General features: G+C 43.3%; 1 protein-coding gene across 3 annotated transcripts; it reads right to left on the bottom strand.

Annotated features, from left to right (window-relative positions):
- Positions 1-1,122: 1,122 nt before the first annotated feature.
- On the bottom strand, positions 1,123-17,979 carry LOC120998329 (arylacetamide deacetylase-like 4). Of its 3 annotated transcripts, none has more exons than XM_040429002.1 (4): positions 17,863-17,979; positions 4,824-5,056; positions 4,133-4,196; positions 1,123-2,074 (listed from the first exon to the last, which is right to left on the bottom strand). In XM_040429002.1, the coding sequence occupies exons 2-4, from the start codon at positions 5,029-5,031 to the stop codon at positions 1,300-1,302; spliced, it is 1,047 nt and encodes a 348-aa protein (XP_040284936.1). In that variant the 5' UTR covers positions 5,032-5,056; positions 17,863-17,979; the 3' UTR covers positions 1,123-1,299. The 3 variants fall into 3 exon arrangements, with proteins under 3 accessions (XP_040284936.1, XP_040284943.1, XP_040284927.1); XM_040429009.1 differs by lacking the exon at positions 17,863-17,979 and adding an exon at positions 17,511-17,579 and having other exon boundaries at positions 4,824-5,049; XM_040428993.1 differs by lacking the exon at positions 17,863-17,979 and adding an exon at positions 16,263-16,499 and having other exon boundaries at positions 4,824-5,049.
- Positions 17,980-23,008: the final 5,029 nt, after the last annotated feature.

Raw genomic sequence — 23,008 nt, forward strand, 5'->3', positions numbered from 1 at the left:
TGTGTATGTGGAGACTGGAGGACCTGCGAGCTTCTATTGGTTGATAAGGGTCATGTGACCAAGCTTCTATTGGCTAATGCATTTTTTGGGAATATCTCAGGAATGGTACGTCCTAGAGAGCTGAGACCTGGTCTAAAACCTTCCCGGACACCTGATGTACCTGTGTGCCAAATTTCGTGATTGTAAATGCGACAGTGCGAATTCCTTTAGCGGACATACACACACACATACACACACACATACATACACTCAGCTTTATATATTAGATGTCTGTGGAGGCTCCAATCCTGGTTTTGGCTCACAATCACTGATGGAAATCACTGACCAAAACACTGACATGTGAATGAGGCTTTAAAAACACATACTTTCAGACAGGCTTATTTGTTCAGTAAACTGACTCTTCCCCTAGCAACCTCCTTCCTTTAACCCTGACAGTAATACCCAATGTAAAACAACCAACTTTACCTTTTGTGTTATCCCTATTTCATCATAGATTACAAGCTCTTGCGAGCAGGGCCCTCTCTTCTATTGTTTTAGTTTTTTAATACCCTCTAAGGCTACATAGACACGGCCGTTCCGTTTTTTGCGGTCCGCAAACCGTGGATCCGAAAAACACATATGGTGTCCGTGTGCGTTACGCAATTTGCGAAACGGCACGGACAGCCTTTAATATAACTGCCTATTCTTGTCCGCAAAGCGCGGACAAGAATAGGACACGTTATATTTTTTTGTGGGGCCACGGAACGGAGTGCTTTCCGCATCTTTTGTGGCCCCATTGAAGTGAATGGGTCCGCATCTGAGCCGCCAAAACTGCAGATCAGATGCAGACCAAAACAACGGCCGCGTGCATGAGGCCTAATTCTTTGATGTCTTTTGATTTGTAGTACACAAACCCTCTGAATTGTAAAATACTGCAGAATATGGTGGCGCTATATAAATAAAGATTATAATATAAGGTGGCCAAATGTTGCTGAGGAGCCCTCCTAGCCTTACATGTTATGGGCAGAAATCTTTTATGTCTTCACAATGGAAATCCATCTGCAGATTTTTGCTGTAGACCTGGGTCAAATGAGTGTAGAAAAGACATATTAGATGCATATTAAGGACCTACTGGCAACTGTGGTCAATAATTAACCATTTATTTTCAAGCAAACTTTATTACACAGTTTACAATATGGCTCTATGAAGACTTCATAGGTTTTGGCTTGTGTTGAAAGTCATTGAGAAGTGGATGCATTGAAGTCAAGGGGTAAGTGAACCAGACATGTGTTCAATGGTAGATGGGAATGCAACCCAATTTCAAACCTCATTAATGAACTTTACTATATTATCAACAGCCAACTTTCCGGACTTAAACGAGAGTTTTCCATTGTCGAAAAAGCTAATTATTCCATGAAAGCCATCTTTAAGATGCAACCATGTGACTGGGACTCCATTGTCCTCCAGGCGTTTCTTATAAAGTATTCCATCATCACGTAAGACATCAAACTCACATGTTAGTATGTATGCTTTAGGGAGAAGACGGAAGACAGAGTCTTCTGCTAGTAATGGAGAGAAATGAGTCTCAAATACTTGCTTGTGGGTTTCGTAGACATCATCAGTATGTGAGGCCATCACGTGAGGTTTATAACCCCTGACTTTGAACTCATCAGGAATATTATCAGGACCCAACCACTTCCTAAACTTCATCTTCAAGTCAACAGGAACATGGTCTCCATCTAGAACCTCTTCCATCATTTGCAGGTTGCCTTCGAGATAGTTCATCATGTAGAACACAGCTCGTTCTCTGTACAGAATGGGTACGGCGCTGTTCTGTGTATATGACGGCAGGTGGAAATCAACAGCTTGGACGGCTGGGTATATCAGCACCTGGGCAACAGGCTGAGGAATATCTGTCCTGTCCCCAAGGGCCTGACAAACTGCAGCTGTGAGATTACCCCCAGCGCTGTCTCCACTGATTATCACGGAGGATGGGTCTACACCGTATTCCTTAGCCACCTTCAGGAAATGGATTGTGGTATTCAGACAGTCATCGAATGCTGCAGGGTACCTGTGTTCCGGTGTCAGGCGGTACCTGGACAAATAAATATATGCACATAATATACATTTTACTTAAAAAAAAAAATGGAATAGTGGCACCTCTGAAACAATTTGGGCATTGACACCCAGCATGCACCAGTTTATAGCAATGTGATTAATTATAGATACAATAATAAATAATATAGGTATTGCTTCAAGGGGTTGTACACAATTAGAAGAACATGACCGCTTTCTTCCAGAAATAGTGCCACACCTGTCCATGGGTTGTGTCAGGTATTGCAGTTTACTGAATGAGTTGCAAAACGACAAACAATCTGAGGGCTTGTTTGGTGCTGTTTTTGAAAGAAAGCAGCCATGTTTTTCTGGTCCTATACAACTCCTAGTTGTTAAAAAATACCTTTCCCATTCATATGTTACATTATTCTTTTTATACCGTGCATTTATATACTTTAAAGGGACCTTACACACCAATTTAATTTTGCAATACAATCAGATGATTTAAGCACAAAATAAAATAGTTGTATGACTTTAAAAAGTCTGCTCACAGAAACATCAGCAGCCCCTTTTTTCCGTAGGCAGTGTGAGATACTGTAGCACAGGGATGGCCAACCTGCGGCACTCCAGCTGTTGCAAAACTACAACTCCCAGCATGCCCAGTCTGCCTACAGCTATCAACCTACAGCAGGGCATGGTGGGAGTTGTAGTTTTACAACAGCTGGAGAGCCACAGGTTGGCCAGCCCTGCTGTAGCACAACACATGGGGCTGAGCTGCAATCCCACACACGTCCAGTAGGCAGGAGTAGTGCTGTTTTAAATGGGAAGGGAGGAGACCCTTTTTCTAATCTAAGGGTCCTTTTAAATGGGAAAATGCATGCCTATAACAAGTGCTCAGGGGCTTTTTACACTGCCCAATGAACTTTATGGGGACAGACAATTTAGTTCCGTTCCCATGTAGTCTGCAAATGGCCACTAGGACATCTCCTGTTTTACCAACAGAGATTGCTGCAGACAACAATGATAAGTCGGCCGTGTAAAAATGCAATAGGCCAACAAAAAAAGAGTCTGCTGGTTGGTCAAATAATTGCTGCCATTTTTATAAGGACCAATGACTGGCAATTATTAGCCTGTGTGAAAGTTCCCTTTCATAACCCCTTTAAGGGTCCATTCACACGTCCGCAATTTCGTTCCGCATTTTTTTCCGAACGGAATTGCGCACCCATTCAATTCTATGGGGCAGCACGATGGGTCCGCATTCCATTCCGTTCCCGAAAAAAATAGAACATGTCCTATTCTTGTCCGCAATTGCGGACAATAACAGGCATATTCTATTAGTGCCGACAATGTGCGGTCCGCAAAATGCGGAACGCACATTGCCACTGTCCGTGTTTTGTGGATCCGCGGATCCGCAAAACACGTTGCATATGTGTGAATGGACCCTAAAGGGCATCTGTTAACAGATTTGTACCTATGACACTGGCTGACCTGTTACATGTGCGCTTGGCAGCTGAAGGCATCTGTGTTGGTCCCATGTTCATATGTGCCCGATTGCTGAGAAAAATTATGTTTTACTATATGCAAATGAGCTTTGTTATCAGGGTGCAGTACAGAAAAGAGGCCTACAGTACATAACAGATCTGCCAGCGGGCCTCTTTCCTGTACTGCGCCTGTGCTGGATACTGAAACGCACGAGCACGAGCCTTTAGGAGAAATCGGGGCCAGGCGTGATCACGTTTACACTATCAATCAAAGTGCAGAAGGTACGGCAGTTGCAGAGAGAGCAGAGCCTCTAGGTAACGCCCCCATTGCTCCTAGAGGGTCTTTTGAATATCTTAAAACATAACTTTTCTCAGCAATGTGGACACATATGAACATGAGACCAACACAGATGCCTTCAGCTGCCAAGCAAACATAAAACAGGTCAGGCAGTTTCACAGGTACAAATCTGCCAGCAGATGCCCTCCAAACACTTTGCATGACAAAGAATTTTATCTTTTGTTCTTTTTTCTACATTTACAACATGATAAAGCTAGGGAAAGATAACGGTACAATGGTCAAATGTCAGTGAAATGATAACACATAGTCAAGGACTTACCCAACTGAGACAACAACTGATTCTGTTCCTTTTGAGATGAAGCGGCATAAGCCATCATAGGAATCTGTGTAATAAGTGAACATAGAAAGATGATACGAATCAAGGTGGATTAAGGAATACTAGGCACCAGACGTTTCATCTAAGCTCCAAGGCTACTTTCACACCTGCACTTTTCCTTTCTGCTATTGAGATCCGTCATAGGATCTCAACAGCGGGGGAAAACGCTTCCCTTTTGTCCACATTCATTGTCAATGGGGACAAAACTGAACAAAACGGAACGGAGCGCACCAGAATGTATTCTGTTCTGTTTCATTGTGTTCCCATGACGCACACAAAAGCGCAGCAAGCAGCGTTTCTTAGTGCGTCCTGAGATGCGGAGCAAGACTGATCCGTCATGACTCACAATGTAAGTCAATGGAGACGGATCCGTTTTCTCTGACACAAAAGAAAACGGATCCTTCCCCCATTGACTTACAATGGTTTTATAGACGGATCCATCATGGCTATTTTAGAGATAATACAACCGGATCCATTCAGAACGGATGCAGATGGTTGTATTATCATGACGGAAGAGTTTTTGCTGATTCATGACGGATCCAACAAAAAAGCAGATGTGAAAGTAGCCTAGGCTGGATGTACAGTATGTCATAGCATTTTATATCTGCAACATATCCAGAATGAATTTCCTTACCAATACTGCCAAACATCCACCCTCCACCATGAAAGAACATGACTCCTTTTCTTCCACCAGAAGATGGCGATCTAGGCTGGTAAACTCTCACCGACACTCCTTCAAACTTCAGGTTTTTAATAAAGAGTTTTGGGTCTTCTCCTAACTTTCTGGCCATAAGATTATCTCTGACCAAACGTGTGAATTGAAGCTGACTGCATATGCACATGTTCTGCAGGATCTTCCCCTGTTTAAGAAGAAGACAAAAAGAAGATCGGGGGGAATTACAAATCGTAATTCCAAACTGAATGGCATAGGCCACTAGAAATATTGCTGTGCTGGGGTGTGCCCAACGCCTGTCTCTGCAGGATAGAGGAACTTGTTGTTCTGCCACGCATGATGCAATTGTTATAAATTTGTTCCTGTCTCTTTAAGGTATGCTTAAAGGGGTTGTCCAGGATTTTCAAAAACATGGCTACCTTCTTCCAAAAACAGCACCATCCCTGTCCATTAATTGTATCTGGTACTGCAGCTCAGCTCCTTTGGAGTCAATAGGGCAGAGTTGCAATACCGCACACAACCTGACAACTAGACAAGTTTGGTGCTGTTTTTGGAATAAAGCAGAAGTGCTTTCCAAACCTGGACACCATTGTTATCATGAAAATGCAGTTTAATCTACAGTTTAATCTGAAATGCCAAAAGTAATGCTTCTACAAAGAGCATGAATTTTATAGCCTCGTTTACATCCCCAAAAATTATTATTTGAAGGCGCCATTAATTCTTTGGAGCTGTACATCAAGAGGGGGTTACACGTCATAATACAAATACAATAAGCAAGTACCTAATAACAAACTGGTAGGGAGGGAAAGAGGACTCTACCTGCAATAGCTTACAATCTACAAGTGAAGGAGGAAGAACACAGTAGGTGAGGGTAAGTGCTGCTCATCTGATTGTGTGGTGGCTTTCCTGAAGACTTGGGTTTACTGGTTACTTTTAAAGTTTTTTTTGGACGTTGGGGAGAGTCTGATGTGCTGGGGTAGCGATTTCCAGAGTATGGGAGAGGAACGTGAGAAATCGTGTAGTCGATTGTGTCAAGAGGATGAGAGGAGAATGGAGAAGTAGATCCTGTAAGGATCGGAGATTAAATCTGGGGATATATCTGGAAAGCAGATCAGAGATGTCCGGAGGGGACAGATGGTGGACGGTCTTATAAGTTGTTGTTATTGTTTTAAACTGAATTTGCTGGGCAATGGGGAGCCAGTGAAGGGATTGGCAGAGCAGAGCATTGGGGAGCAGCAGAGGAGAAACGAGGGGAAAGGTGGATTAACCAGGCAGCAGAGTTGAGAATAGATTGGAGGGGAGCGAGAGTGCTGGATGGAAGGCCTCAGAGGAGAATGTTGCAGTAGGCTAGAAGGGAGATTACGAGGGTGTGCACTAACATTTTAATTGACTCAAGGGTGAGGAAGGAATGAATACGAGAGATGTTCTTGAATTGAAAGCGGCAGGTGGAGGTAAGGGTTTGGATGTATGTCTTGAAGGACAGGGCAGAATCAAATTTTAACCCCTTAGTGACCAAGCATGTTTGGGCCTTAATGACCAAGCCAGATTTTGGAAATCTGACATGTGTCACTTTAGCAGATAACTTCGTAAAGGTTTTGCACATCAAAGTAATTCAGACATAGTTTTCTCGTCACATATAGTACTTTACTTAGGTGGAAAAATTTTACCGATAAAATATCCGTATCTTTATTAAAAAATGTAAAAATCTATGAAAATTTGTAAAAATTTGCATATTTTCCTATTTTCAACTGCAATATTTCATAAACATACATAAATACTATTCAATATTTTTATCAGAAATATATTTCCACATCTTTACTTTATTTTGGCTGCACTTACAAAAAACTTGTACTTTTTATTTTTTAATTTAGGAGACTTACCATTTTAACATAAATTTTAACATTTTTGAAGTACATATTTTTTCCTGCAACAAGCCAAGTTTTCAGAGGCTTATAAGTGTCAAAATAATAGAACCCCCCCCCCCCCCCAAAAAAAGTAACTCCATTTATAAAACTAGACCCCTTAACGTATTCATCTATGGGTATAGTGAGTTTTTTTGACCCCCTAGTCTTTTAAAGAAATTAATGCTACGAAGGTGAAAAGAAATTACATTTTCATTTTTTACACAAAAGTGTCAATTTAAAGACTGTTTTTTTTCTACAAAACACATGTACACCCCAAAATGTATCACCCTATTTCTCCTGTCTTCAGAAATACCCCCATTGTGGCCCTAATCTTATGTCTTGACACACGGCAGGGCCCAAACATAAAAGAGCACCCAGAGGCTTTCAGAACACAAAATTTGCTTGAAAATGTTTTAGGCCTCATTGCACACTTGTAATGGCGTTGAGCTGCCAAAACAATAGAAAACCCCCATAAATTACCCCATTTTGAAAACTAAACCCCCTAAGGTATTCATCTAGGGGTTTAGTGATCTTTTAGATCCCCTAGTTTTTTGCAGAAATTAATGCTAAGCAGGCAAAAAAAAATAAAAAAATTATTTTTTACACAAAAGTGTCAATTTAAAGACAGATTTTTTTTTCTACAGAGCGCATGAAAATGAAAAAGTGCACCCCAAAATATATCACCCTCATTTCTCCTGTCTTCAGAAATACCCCCATTGTGGCCCTAATCTTATGTCTTGACCCACCCAGTGGCTTTCAGAACACAAAATTTGCTTGAAAATGTTTTAGGCCCCATTGCACACTTGTAAGGCTACTTTCACACTGACGTTTTGGTTTCCGTTTGTGAGATCCGTTCAGGGCTCTCACAAGCGGTCCTAAACGGATCAGTCTTGCCCTTAATGCATTCTGAATGGAAAAGGATCCACTCAGAATGCATCGGTTTGCCTCCGTTTCGTCTCCATTCCGCTTTGGAGGCGGACACCAAAACGCTGCAAGCACGAAACTGAGCCAAACGGATCCATCCTGACACACAATGTAAGTCAATGGGGACGGATCCGTTTTCTATGACACAATCTGACACAATAGAAAACGGATCCGTCCTCCATTGACTTTCAATGGTGTTCAAGACGGATCCGTCTATGTTAAAGATAATACAAACGGATCCATTCTGAACGGATGCAGACGGTTGTAATATCTGAACGGATCCGTCTGTGCAGATCCATGACGGATCTGCACCAGACGCGAATGTGAAAGTAGCCTAATGGCGTTGAGCTGCCAAAACAATAGAAAACCCCACTAAATGACCCCATTTTGAAAACTATGGGATAAGGTGACAGTTTTATTGATACTATTCTGGGTTACATATGATTTTTAATTGCTCTATATTACGTTTTTTGTTAGGCAAGGTTACCAAAAATGGCCGTTCTGGCACAGTTTTTATTTGTTGTTTTTTACAATGTTCATCTGACAGGTTAGATCATGTGCTCTTTTTATAGAGCAGGTTGTTACAGATGCGATGATATCAAATTTGTCTACTTTCTTTCTTTCTTTCTTTCTTTGTTTCACTTTTACATAATAAAGCATGTTTTTGTGTCTCCATTTTCTGAAAGCCATATTTTTTTTATTCTTTGGGCGATTGTCTTAGGTAGGGTGTTATTTTTTGCGTGATGAGGTGATGGTTTGATTGGTACTATTTTGGGGTACATATGACATTTTGATCGCTTGGTATTACACTTTTTATGATGTAAGGTGACAAAAAATGATTTTTTTTGGCACACTTTTTATTAAAAAATTTTATGGTGTTCACCTGAGGGGTTAGGTCATGTGATATTTTTATAGAGCTTTTTGTTACGGACGCGGCAATTTATTTCACTTCAACAAAATAAAAGCATTTCAGAAAAAAATAAATGTTTTTGTGTCTCCATTTTCTGAAAGCCATATTTTTTAGTTTTTTTTTGCGATTGTCTCATGTAGGGGCTAATTTTTTGCGGGATGAGGTGAAGGTTTGATTGGTACCATTTTGGGGTACTTTTTGATTACTTTTAATATCTTTTTTTGGGAAGTGAGGTGGGCAAAATTTCAATTCCATCATAGTTTTTCTTTTTTTTATGGCATTCACCATTCGGGGAAAGTAACATGACCCTTTCATAGATCAGGTCGTTACGGATGTGGTGATATCAAAAATGTGTAGTATATTTAATTTTTTCAATTTTTAATCAATTATAAATGTGCGGCTATAAGAAGAAATTAGATTATTTAAAAATATATATATTTTACCTTTTTTTTCCTATTTATTTGACCCAGACCCACTTGGTTCTTGAAGATCCAGTGGGTCTGATGCCTCTATAATACACTGCAGTACACTATACAGTGTACTGCAGGGTATTGTGACTTTACACTTAGCCTGATCAGGCTCCTGCCTTTAGCAGGAGCCTGATCAGGCTTAGCTACACCATGGCAAGCCGGAAGCCTATGAAGGCATCCGGTTACCATGGTAACCAATGGGACGCTGCCACAGCAGCGCAGCGGCCCGATACCATACAACCCTTACCATACAGCGGTCCCTATGGACCGGGCATGGAAGGTGTTAAACGGCTGACATCGGTGCCAGCACCGATGTCGGCTGTTTCAAGCAGAGTGTCAGCTGTATGCTGACACTCTGCTAACCACTCGGCCTTCCTGAAACAGATCAGAAAGGTGGCGGCGGAAGGGGGATCAGCAGCGCTGCCGTCGGCCATCCTGAAATTAGGGGGGCACAATGAGCATAATTACTTATTATCTCTCCTCTCCTGAGGAGAGAGACATACTGCAGGGACGGCGGCGGCCGGCTTATAGTGTGCACATGTGCCGGGCCGCCACCTCCATATTTCTTGATGACCCGATCACTGCACCAGAGACTTTCTCTCTCATTTCTTACATGAGAGGAGGGAGAAAGTTTACTGAGCTGCCGGCTTTTTCGGTGATTGCCGTGATACACCGCTTGTCACTGTCTCTGATCACTGCCCCGAGGCCCTCAGCTCCCTCCGGTAGCTGCGGGCACAGAGCTCCAGCGTTTGATTTAAGCACGACCTTGGACTGAAGTGCAGCCGTAAAAAGGTGGTGCTCCAGCCCAAGGCCCTTAGTGACTCCCGTAAAAACACGTATGGGTGGTCACTAAGGGGTTAAAAATCGCCACAAAAAATGTGTTAAAGGGAACCTATCACCATGAAAATGCAGTGCAATTTGCAGTCATCATGTTACAGAGCAGGAAGAGCAGATTAATATATTTTTATAAGAAAACATTCCGTAAAATGTGTAATTTATTCATTGAAACCCCTGCTCTTTCTGTGCTTAGGAGTCATGTGGGTAGACTTATTTAGCTTACCCTCAATGCATAGTCGTGCATTTAGCTGTCAGTCACTGAGCAGGGCTGCCCACAGGTATCTAGAGCCATGTCACCCATATCTGGAGCCATAGTAACTGCTGGAGGGTGTGTGGGGGAGGATCGATTGAACCCAGTGATCAATATGGTCCCACAGATGCTCAATTTGGTTCAAGTCTGGGGAATTAGGTTGCCATGGTATTACTTGGAAGTCTTGGTCATGCTCTTCCAACCAATATTGGACATTTCTAGATGTGTGACATGTCGCATTGTCTTAATGGAAGATACCATCCGCCCCAGGGAAGACAATCAGGATGGATTCATATCCAAATGGGTTAAGAGCAATTTCCACATGTATGAGTAGGCCCAGAGAATGCCAAGAAAACATTCCCCAGAGCATACCACTGCCACCACCAGCTTGTATTCGTCCAGCAATGGTTGCAGGGGGTTTGTTCTCTGATGTTTCTTACCTGACACACAACGTCCATCCATCCAATGAAACAGAAAATTTGACTCATTGGAGAAGCAAACACTTTGTCAATCAGTGGAGGTACAGTTCTGGATCTTCATTAGCAGAGGTGTAGTGACCATCCACCTGCTTTGGAGCCCCATACACAGTAGGGATCACTGAGCTATTGTTTTAGGCACACATCTGGTAGCCCTCTGGCACATTTTGGCTTCACCTCTCACATCAATGGCACAAGGTGCGCCACAGATTTCACGTCACTTATTCACAATAGTGCTATTTGTCCACTCATGATACACTTTCACTCAGGCTTAGTCCTTGTTTACCATATACACAGTGACATATATACATAGTCCATTGACTATTTACAGTCTATAGATTAGCAACTCCATACTGATGCAGGAGTATGCCGAAGGCCTTTCCTAGGCTGCCTCCACCCGCCTGAGGATCTGTATGGCATAGCTTTCAGCCTAGCACCTCCATTGTGCCATTCTCTGGCATCACACCATCTCAAGCATCTCTCTGTCTCTGCCTCACACTCTATGCACTTAGCTGTCTATAATTTACCTGTATGTGAAGACTCCTCTTTAGCTGTACTCTCTTAGTCAAGTGGTTGCCTCTGTGATAGCATCCTCCTGCTCCTCAGGGGCGGAACTACCGCAGTTGCAGCCTTAGATGCTGCTACAGGGGCTGCAGTGGCAGGAGGGTCCAGGTTGTAATTAATATAGTTCTGCCCCTGATGCACTTTCATGGTGCTGGTTCCTTTGAAAAGAACACTGTCAAACATTGGTCCCTAATGTATATAATAGAATGGAATGTGCCATAACAGGGGGGGATTTACATTTTTTCGTATGACACTCGGGGAGCTGTTGGATAAAGCAGAGCGCTCTCTGCTAGAGGCATCCTGCATAGGAAGCGCCCTGGATGCCAATGCAACCCTGGTGCACTTCAGCCCCAGCAAGCACTCCTGCAGTTTGGAAGAGAGCTTGGGGGACCCTGTCAGATCAAACAGACAACAAGATACATCTGCAGTCCATGTAGGGACAGTAGGGATCACTGATAAGGTAGTGAGCACACAAATCACCATCCTTATGAGGCACTCTGTTTTTCTATAGCTCACTCTATAATAAGGAAACTGAGAACTGTGTAAATAATTTCAAATAGGAGTCAATATATTACGACTTGAGGCAAAGCTTAAAGGGACACTTCAAATATTGACAACCTACAGTATATCCACTGACTGCTCAGTCCTCACACACAGACTGTCCTCCTCTTTATGTGTCTCAGTGACTCTGGGTCTGTAGAAAGTGCTCTCCACCACTTCTCATAGGAACAACAGAACCTCCTACTAGTGTTGGGCGCAAATATTCGAATCGCGAATAGTCGGCACTTCAAGAATTTGCAAATATTTAGAATATAGTGATATATATTCGTATTATCGAATATTCTAGATTTTTTTCATCTGAAGCCACGATCCCTCCCTGCTTCTTGATTGTGGGCCAATGAGAAGACTGCAATGTCTTTGTCTGAGCTTAGCAACATCCCTAGCAACCAATAGAAAAGTTGCCTACCCCTTACTATATAAGAACCTCCCCAGCAGCCATTTTCTGTAATTTTATGGAGTTCTGAGAGAGACATCAGTGTCATTCCTGTGCTCTGTGCTTTACTGTTTAATTACATTAGATAGATAGTTAGATAGCTTATATATATAATACAGATAGTTAGTGGGAGATAGTCAGTGTAGGTTAGATCGTGATATATGAAAAAAAAAAAGGAAAATGTAGCAAAAGTGACCCACGCCTGTATTGCGCGCGCATTACACAAATATTACATTGCTGATTTTCGCAATCAGGAAAATAATCTCAAATTCTCAAATTCACGAATATATGATTAATATTCTACAAAATGTTTGTGAAATATTGCAAATTAGAATTTTGCCCCTGCCGCTCATCACTACCTCCTTCCACTCCATGTGGTTTTTAGCATTGTGCACTCCCCTTCCTGGTGCCAGTCTTTTTATATGGTTGATGCAATCAGCAGCAGCACAAAAAGTTTATATTGTTATCTTTTCTCTTAGGAACATAACACCTTACAGGTTTGCCTCTATGGCAATCTCTCTGCACAGCGTTTCTCAGACCACTACCATTCCTCTCTCTCTACCTCAATTCAGTTTTGCAGGAATTTTAGTCCATTTTAGTCTCCAGCATTCTATGCTCCTAATAGGTGAAATAGGCTCCCCCACCCAGTCTTCACAGAGGCCAATGATAACGCTATTAGACACCACAAATTATCTTCCCCCTTACAGATTAGGCTCCTCCTGAGTCTCCTTCTCATGTGTAACTCCTTCCTTATGGACCTTTCACATGGACCAATGTGAAAGTTGCATTTACACGCAGCAATCATCTCTTTTGTATGGGGACAAGTGATCACTGCAGCAATCGCTCATCCCTATACAAATTCACAGTTTCTGGGCAGCAGATACCTGTTGACACAGGATGAGCCCAGAAACGATGATTTTGGTGCCAATGAACGATTGTTTGCTTGTTCATCGGGTGATCTCTGGCACCTTTTCTCATGGCATTTATGAGAAATGAGTGTTTCTACAAATGTTAATTGTGGGAAATTGGCCCGATTATCAATCTGTGTAAAAGGACATTTATAACTAACAGCCATAACAACTGTCTAGTCAACCAGCACAATCTGTCTACAGCAGGGCATCACAATCCATTGCCCGATAACCTTGTAATGCAGAAACACAAAAACGATGCAAGTACAGAACATACACAAATTTATAGATACAGTTGCAAGAAAAGGTATGTGAACCCTTTGGAATGATATGGATTTCTGCACAAATTGGTCATAAAATGACACACCAACATCAAAACCTCTTCCCAACTGTGAGTGTATGGTGGTGGGGGCATCATGGTTTGGGGCTGCTTTGCTGCGTCAGGTCCTAGACGGATTGCTATCATCGAAGGAAAAATAAATTCCCATGTTTATCAAGACATTTTGCAGGAGAACTTAAGGCCATCTGTCCACCAGCTGAAGTTCAATAGAAGATGGGTGTTGCAACAGGACAACGACCCAAAGCATAGAAGTAAATCAACAACAGAATGGCTTAAACAGAAGAAAATACGCCTTCTGGAGTGGCCCAGTCAGAGTCCTGACCTCAATCCGATTGAGATGCTGTGGCATGACCTCAAGAAAGCGATTCACACCAGACATCCCAAGAATATTGCTGAACTGAAACAGTTCTGTAAAGAGGAATGGTCAAGAATTACTCCTGACCGTTGTGCACGTCTGATCTGCAACTACAGGAAACGTTTGGTTGAAGTTATTGCTGCCAAAGGAGGTTCAACCAGTTATTAAATCCAAGGGTTCACATACTTTTTCCACCTGCACTGTGAATGTTTACATGGTGTGTTTAATAAAAACATGGCAACATTTAATTCTTTGTGTGTTATTAGTTTAAGCAGACTGTGATTGTCTATTGTTGTGACTTAGATGAAGATCAGATCACATTTTATGACCAATTTGTGCAGAAATCAATATCATTCCAAAGGGTTCACATACTTTTTCTTGCAACTGTATATCCAATACAAACTCAGATACAGTATATTACTGAGCAGTCTCTGCTAACGAGCTAAGGTGGATTTAAACGGCCCGATATTTGGGCAGATTATCGTGAATGCTTGTTCCCGACAATCTGCCCATCTAAAGGTGCCACGATCACCCGATAAACATGCAAAATGCTCGTTCATTGGGTGATCCTGTCGTTCGTGCAGGCACATAAATGATCGTTTCTGGGCAGCAGATGTGGTGTCTAAACAGCGATCTGCTGCCCAGAAACAATGCAGATGTACAAGGACGAGAGATCGGATTAGCCATCCCTCGTCCTCATACTGTGCAGATGATCACTGCTTGAAAATACTTTGATCTCCTTCAATGAACGAGCAGCCAAGTGTCAGGAAGGAACACTTCCTTCCAGACAATAGGCTGCTCCTCGGCCAGTGTAAACCCACCTCTAATCAGCTCAAACAGATAACCAGCAATACAATATACAGCTGCACTGGGGTCCATTTGTAGATAAGGTGGTGAGTGCACAGGTCACCCTCCTTATGAGGCACTCTGTAGTAGTGTAAAAGGTGTAATGGTGTAAATCAGGGTTGCTCCACCTGCATCCCTCCAGCTGTTGCAAAACTACAACTCCCAGCATTCCCTAATATCTGTAGGCTGTCCAAGCATGCTGGGAGCTGTAGTTTTGCAACAGCTGGTGGGCCGCAGGTTGGGCATCCCTGGTGCAAATAATTGCAAATAGAAGTCAAAATATTACAACTTGAGGCAAAGCTTAAAGGGACAATTAAATCAAAAATGTTTCACATATTAACCTATATGTGAATTTTATATGTCATTTTTTAATGTAAAATAATTGTATGATTTTCTGGATGAAGTGGATGTCATTTTATGAAGTCACGCCGTATATTTAACTTCCTCTATGTTTGGACTTTTAGCAGGGCAAACAGTCTCACTTGACTTTCTCACTGAGACCATTTCCTGCGATCAGAGTCCCCCTTAAAGCATCACACATTACCCTAATCAGTGTAGCGCTCTTATGTCGGCATCTCTATCTAGACCCATTAGGCCACCTGCACACGGTGCAGATTACGTGCGTTTTTTTCCATGCAGATTTTGTGTGGATACGAAATACGGTACCAGCAAAGGGAATGAGATTAGGAAAATCTCCTTTTTTTCCTTAGTTACGCACAGGGGCGGATTGGCCATAGAACCTACAGGGAAATTTCCCAGTGGGCTGATGCCCAGAGGGTCACTCAAGCCCCCTTGATGGCCGCCCCCTTGGTGCCCTCCTGAACTCAACTGTATTACCGCTCTCATGATGGTGATACAGTTGAATACTGTGGTTGGGGTGGCAGGATTTTGTGCTGCCCTGTGGTATTTGGTTCTGCTGGGGAGGTATTTTTCGGTATTACAGGCCCCGACTACTTCTGCTTGTTTTGGCCCAACTTTGTCAATTTGGATCCACCTACAACATGGGGCCACTTTTTGGTTCTTTTCCAGGGCCACTTTAAGTTCCCAATCAGCCCCTGGGTACGCAAATTGACTTGCTGTGTGAATTTTGAAATCTGCTGCACGTAAATTGTTGTTGCAAGGTTTTGTTTAGTGCGGATTTCACCCCTTTCAATCTAAGGGTAAAATCTGAGGCAAAACCGCAGATTTGACATGCGGATTTCTTGCAGATTTTCTGTGCACAAATCTGCACCGTGTGCAGCCACCACTGACAGTCGGTTACCAATCTATACAGGAGCTTTACTTTCCTGTGGTGACTGCTATATTCAATTTGCAATAACATAGTACTGCCTAAATGAAAAAAAAAAAATGCCAAAAATTCTGAAACAAAAATGTTTTCTATGAATATTAAGTGTAAAAATAATACCCTAACTCCTTAAGAATGGAAAGTTCAAAAAACATTATATACACTAGAAGAGCTACTGTGTGACAAAAGAGACTTCACAACAGCTCAAGTTTCACACATAGCACTCGATAGTAATCTACAACACAATTCTAGTCTTGACGTTCCTCAAGGCAAGCTGGGCCTTGTAGTTCCGCCGCAGCTTTACGTGTTCTATGCTTCATATACGGAGGGCACTTACCACGACGGCAATGCCAATTGTGATGCAGTGAATAATCCTAAGCTTCACAGGATCTGCAACTCCAGGTGGGAGGTTTGAATTGGAAAATTCAAAATAAATGATGCCCATCACCAGCAAGAAAGATAATGCGATCAAAATGGCAACGAAGACCACCAGCAACACCACAGCTATGCCCATGGTTCCTGCTGCCAGCTGCTCAGTCTAGCCAGAGCTGACTTTGAATTGACACTTGACTATTTCCTGTTCTTCTGTTTGCTTCTTCTGGTTAATGTAAGTCTAAGGGAGTGGCCTGGAGGACGGCGTACTGAGTCCAGGACAACGCTGTGCATACTGTGGAATTCCATGGACGCTGGGAATCCTACTACTGCATGCGGCATTTCACCCAGTGGAACTGGTTTGTGCAGTTTCATTGATTTTCAAAATCCTCAATGACAGATTGGTTAAAAGTGATAGTGTAATTGTTACGGCCTCACAGCCTGCACATGGGGTCGCGAAACATATTCTACATCAGAAATCGGAAACCTTCAGCACTCCAGCTGCTGTGCAACTACAACTCCCAGCATGCACACTTGCTCAGCTGTTCTTGTAACTCCCAAAGAAATGAAAGGAGGATTCTAGGAGTTGTAGTTTCTGAACAGCTGGTATTCCGGAGGTTGCTGATCCCTGTTCTACATTTTTCAAATCAGCACCTGAATTTGAATACTTTTGTATTGCATGTAATTTTAAATTTTGTATAGCCACTGAGTTATTCAATAAAATGTATCTGTATAGCGCCACCTGCTGTTTATTCTTTTCCTTATTTTTCTTGTCCGTCTCACTGAGCTGGTCGAATGTGCCCTGCTTAAATCTTCAGCTGGGACCAGCCATATCTTATGTTAGAAGCTGTGACAGTTACAGGGAGAGAGAGCTGCAGCAGAAAGGACCCACCGGTCAGGCTGGAGACAGGGGCATACATAGAAAACACTGAGCCCCATGGCAAGAATATGAATTGGGCCCCCTTGTGAGTGACCCACAGAACCCCTTAGGGTACGGGCACATCTACTGCAGAAATTCCAGCAGAAGCCTCAGTTGCAGATTCTGGCAAAAACAAAGGGCAAAACACCGCTGCATGTGGGATCTCGATTGACCCCATGATTGTGAATGGGATCCAGCAGGTGCCAGCAGTGTTTGGCATATGCTGGATCTGGTGATTCTGATATTCTGCTGGAATGCTGGAACAGAATCCAAAATCTGATCGCAAGTGATTACCTAGCCAGACCCGATGAATTGTGCACACTGCTGCTACTTCTTATATAGTGTTTCATCCTTCCCCCATGGACTGTGCCCGCTGCTGCTACTTTATATAGTGTGTCATCCTTCCCCCATGGATTGTGCCCACTGCTGCTACTTTATATAGTGTGTCATCCTTCCCCCATGGACTGTGCCCACTGCTGCTACTTTATATAGTGTGTCATCCTTCCCCCATGGACTGTGCCCGCTGCTGCTACTTTATATAGTGTGTCATCCTTCCCCCATGGACTGTGCCCGCTGCTGCTACTTTATATAGTGTGTCATCCTTCCCCCATGGACTGTGCCTGTTGCTGCTTCACCTCCTCTCCAATGCTGCTGGCAGAGTGCAGTCAGGGCCTGGGGCAGATCTTCACGGAGCTGGACTGGAGTCTGGACTGGTGACACTGCTGAATCAGGTCAGGTCCGGACTGGTCAGTCAGGTCACAGTGCGACGCATGCTGGCAGAGGAACAGGACAGGGACATTTTACAAAGTGCAAATACAAAAAACAAAAGAATTTAATCAAGTCACAACTGATGTTTCTCTGACTGCTGCAGAACCTCCTAATACACACCTCAGCTGCTGCAGAACCTCCTAATACACACCTCAGCAGCTGCAGAACCTCATAATACACACCTCAGCTGTTGCAGAACCTCCTAATACACACCTCAGCTGCTGCAGAATCTCCTAATACACACCTCAGCTGCTGCAGAACCTCCTAATACACACCTCAGCTGTTGCAGAACCTCCTAATACACACCTCAGCTGCTGCAGAATCTCCTAATGCAAACCTCAGCTGCTGCAGAACCTCCAAATACACACCTCAGCTGCTGCAGAACCTCATAATACACACCTCAGCTGTTGCAGAACTTCATAATACACACCTCAGCTGCTGCAGAATCTCTTAGCACACACCTCAGCTTCTGCAGAACATTATAACCTGATGCTAGAGAACATATAAGGCTTTGATCACTTCTGTGTTGGGGCCTCATTCACAGATCAGGTCATAAATGCTGGCCACAATTTTATATTCTGGCAGATGGAAACCCATCAGATCTCATCATAGTTAGCGGGATCCGTCAGGTGTTGACATCCATGAAGTGCCAGATCCGGAATTGTGGTGATTTTCGTTGTTCTGATCCTATGACGGCAGAACAGTGAACGTCACCAGCACAGATGTGAGCAAAGCCTAATACACACTTCAGCTGCTGCAGAACATTATATTAGTGACAAGGGAACTACAAGTCTCATCATCACCAGATTGTTATTATTGGAAATTAGGGGGCAACACAGGTAGAGGTAAAATGCAGATAACTACTACTCCCAGCATGTCCCGGCTGTTATTATTGGATACAAGTGAATATTACACAGAGAGAGTATTAGGCCGGGTTCACATCACTGTTTAGTTTTCTGTACGTTTGATCCGTCAGAAGAACAGTAAAATAAAGAAAAAAACTAATCCTGTATTTCAAGCATCAGTTCTGCATATTTGGCATCCGGTTCAACCATTTCCACCTGAGATCCATTATTTTAGATGGAAAAAAGTCCTGCACGCAAAACGGAAAACTAAACGATGATCTGAACCCAGCCGAGAACTACAACTCCCAGCATGTCCAGATTATTATAGGGCATCATCAGGTGGTACTAGGTGAGAGCTTTAAAAGGAAATAACTATGGGGGCGTGGCCTGGACGTCTGCAGAGATGGCAGCGTGATCCCTGAGCTCCGCTGCTCTTGCCGCTAAAACAGGCCGATTCAGCTAACAGCGGCGCGTCACATGGGGAAAAAGTTACCCCTAAAGAAGCCCACTACCCACCCGTCCTCCCGAGGGGAAAGAACACTGGACACGTACCTTACTCGCGGCTCCCAGCTTCAGTCCTCCCAGAGCGGCCTTCTCCAGCGGTCAGCAACAGGCGCCATTACAGTGCAGACGGCCCCTGAATCTTCGGCCACAACAGGTGAGCGCAGCAGCAGGGAACCCTCTCTTTGCCCCCTGGCTGCAGAGTTCATACCGGAGCGGCCCACAGACACCCCTGACCTAGGCCTGAAGTTCCCTGGCTGGCTACAGGGCTCCCAGGGCATATACGTTAACATGCCGCCTAAAATGGCGTCTAAACAAGCTAAACAGCCTGCGGCTACACCGGCACGCCGCCGTGAGTGGGGAGACAGCCCTGAAGTTGAAGCAGACACAGCTTCTGCTACTTTACACCCCCCTGATGAAATAAATATGTGGAGCCAGCGCTCAGTGTCTGGGGATGAGAATGGGGATGAGCCCCCTTGTGCCTCCCAGGATATGAAGTCTTTACAGCAAGCAATACAGCAGATGCCCACAAAAGAAGACTTTAAAGTAATGGTAGCCGGGGTACATGATGCCTTTAAAGCTGAAATTTCCTGTTTAAGAGTGGGCTTTCAACAAATGTCTGCCCGAGTGGATCAGATTGAAACGGAGCATGATGACACCAGAAGATACGTGTCCAAATTACAGTCTATCATAGCCACTCAATCCCAAGCTATTAAAGAAAATACTAATCATCTGGAAGATCTAGACAACAGAGGACGCCGTAATAATATACGGGTTAGGGGTCTGCTAGAATCGGAGTCTGATGAAGATTTGGACATTATATTGAACGAACTGTTTAATTTGATTTTGGCGCCCCAAACACCACTAACCATCAAACTGGATAGAGCCCACAGAGCGCTTAGGCTGAAAAATACTACGTCACAGCCACGAGACGTGATTTGTTGTCTGCATGACTTCCGCCTGAAAGAATCCATCATGGCCAAGGCGCGTACCTTACGTACGATTTCTTTTAAAGGCTCAAGCGTTCACCTGTACCAGGACTTATCTTGGATGACCCTACAGAAAAGAAGAAGCCTTCAACCTCTATTAGCATGTTTGAAAGATCTCAAAATCCCATATCGTTGGGGCTTCCCCTTTGCTTTGATTGCTACGAAAAATGGCAAGACCTCTATATTACGCACACATGCGGACTTATCCCGTTTCTGTTCCTCTTTGGGTCATAACACTCCGGCCCTTGATAATTGGGAGATCCCAGACCCTCCTTCAGCTCCAGCTCCATCATGGCACACAGTCCAGCGGAAAAGAAACCGACCTCCATCTCAACCGGGAGCATATGGATCTCCCCTACGTGACGCGCCTCCTTGAAAGCTTATATTTAAGGGATTGAATCCCTCTGAGGCCTTCAGTTAACTAATTTTTTGAGCAGCAGCTCTTACAATTGGTGCAATTGTTTTCATTGCATTGTTTTTCTCTTTTATTTGATCTTTCTTATCTCAGATATTCTCTGAGTTACCATTCTGGCCTCACCTGTTATGGTGTCCAGTCAGGTCCCTACCAACAGGACTCTATTTGTTGCCCTCTCTCTATCCCTCACTCTAGATTTTGAGGTGGGACAGACGTGGGCTTTACTTTTCATTTTTGCTCACGTTATATTGAGTCTTGACTGGGTGATCACACCCATTGTTCAGAATTGTATATCATGTTCTTTGTCATATATGTTGTCTTTTGTCTTCCCCTTTTCCCCAATGTTTCTTCCTTTCAGGTTCCTTATTGCTGGTATATTGGGACGGATTTCAGTATATGGAGATGGATGTTCGTTAGGGGATACCACTCTGGTCATTGGCAAGTACTGTTACACCACATACACTCATGATTAAGTGCATTTCCTTGAACGTTAAGGGACTCAACTCTAATGCAAAACGACGCCTAGCTCTCACTGAGTGTAAATCTCACAGAGCAGATGTTGTTTTCCTGCAGGAGACACATTTTGATAGAGAGGGCTCCTTTAAGTTTGCGGCTAGATCCTACCCACGAATATATTCAGCTAGTGCTGATACAAAAACTGCTGGAGTTGCTATCCTTTTATCTACTACATGTCCTGTACAAGTGGAATCTGCACAGATTGATGATCATGGTAGATATGTAATACTTCAGGCCTCTCTCCATGGTGCTCCACTTATTTTATGCAATATTTATGCCCCAAATTCAAACCAGATTCCATTCCTGAAGAAGGTCTTTCGAGAATTGGAAAAATATTTACCGGCAGCGCTTGTTATAGGCGGAGATTTTAATGTTGCTTTTTCAGAGCATTGGGATAGACTGACACTCGGAGAAGCGACACCGTCTAGAGCCCAGCGAAAATTATCACGTCTCTTTAGAAAACTCATTAGACAATATGCCCTATATGATTTGTGGAGGGTCAATAATCCTTCAGCTAGGACGTATTCGTTTTATTCTCACCCTCACAGAACTCATACTCGCATAGATTATTTCTTTGGGAATGCACCTGCCCTTAGGATGCTAACAGATGCGGAATTGGGAAATATCACGTGGTCAGACCACGCGCCAATCTCGGTCACGTTTAACCCAAAGAATGCTCGTACTAGGGTATGCCACTGGCGACTTAATGAATCTTTATTAACTAAATTACCGACCAGACAGGAACTGGGAAGTTCCTTAGAAGAATATTTTACTTTTAATCAATCCACGGCCCCGTCTGTAGCTATATTATGGGAGGCGCATAAAGCCGTTTTCAGAGGCAAATGTATTAGTGTAAGCACTAGATTGAAAAGAGACTATAATCTCCGATATAATAACACCCTTGCCCAATTAAAACAGTTAGAAACCCGTTTAGGGACTCATCGCTCTTGTCACTTATTACGACGTATAGTACTTCTCCGTGCTCGTTTACGTGAAATGGCTTTTGAAAAAACTGGCAAACTCTTATTATATTCGCGCCAACGGTTTTATATGTGGGGGAATAAATCACATACTATTTTAGCTCGTCAGCTGCGAGAGTCAACCGCGACTACTGCTCCAATGTCTCTGAGAACGAGCAGTGGAGACATGGTATATGACCCCAAAGCGATACTTGATCAATTTCAGCAATACTATGCTTCCTTATATTCTCTTACACCACAGGCACCCTCTGACCCAGTCGACCGCCAAGCACTATTTGACTCTTTTTTGGCTCAAAGTAATATACCCAAATTATCACCAGAGGCAGGGTCTGCACTTAATGCTCAGATCACAGCTGAGGAGATTCAGGGTGTAATTTCCCAATTACCTAATGGCAAGTCGCCTGGACCAGATGGGTTACCCTATTCTTATTATAAGACTTTCTCATCTCTCCTTACACCCCATCTAGGTACACTTTTTAACTCATTTCTACAAGGCTCAGCTATACCAGAGACCATGCTGCATTCCCATATAACTCTCATTCCAAAACCGGGAAGAGATCCTCTAGATTGCGCAAATTACCGCCCTATTGCTCTTCTAAACTCGGATTTAAAAATATTCACCAAGATATTGGCAGATAGGTTGGCATATTGGCTCCCGCGATTGATACACTCGGATCAAGTTGGCTTTGTGAGGGGCCGGCAGGGTGGAGACAACACGAGAAGACTTATTAATCTGATAGATATTGTCAATAGGAAACATCAACAGGCACTATTATTG

This window comes from Bufo bufo, chromosome 1 (assembly GCF_905171765.1).
Source record: "Bufo bufo chromosome 1, aBufBuf1.1, whole genome shotgun sequence".
Lineage (NCBI taxonomy): Eukaryota > Metazoa > Chordata > Amphibia > Anura > Bufonidae > Bufo > Bufo bufo.

Coding starts and splice junctions, on each gene's coding strand:
- LOC120998329 (XM_040428993.1), bottom strand. CDS start 16,439: ATGGGCATAGCTGTGGTGTTGCTGGTGGTCTTCGTTGCCATTTTGATC. Junction 5,050..16,262: donor CAATTGGCATTGCCGTCGTG/GTAAGTGCCCTC, acceptor CTTCTTAAACAG/GGGAAGATCCTGCAGAACAT. Junction 4,197..4,823: donor GTGGATGTTTGGCAGTATTG/GTAAGGAAATTC, acceptor CTTATTACACAG/ATTCCTATGATGGCTTATGC.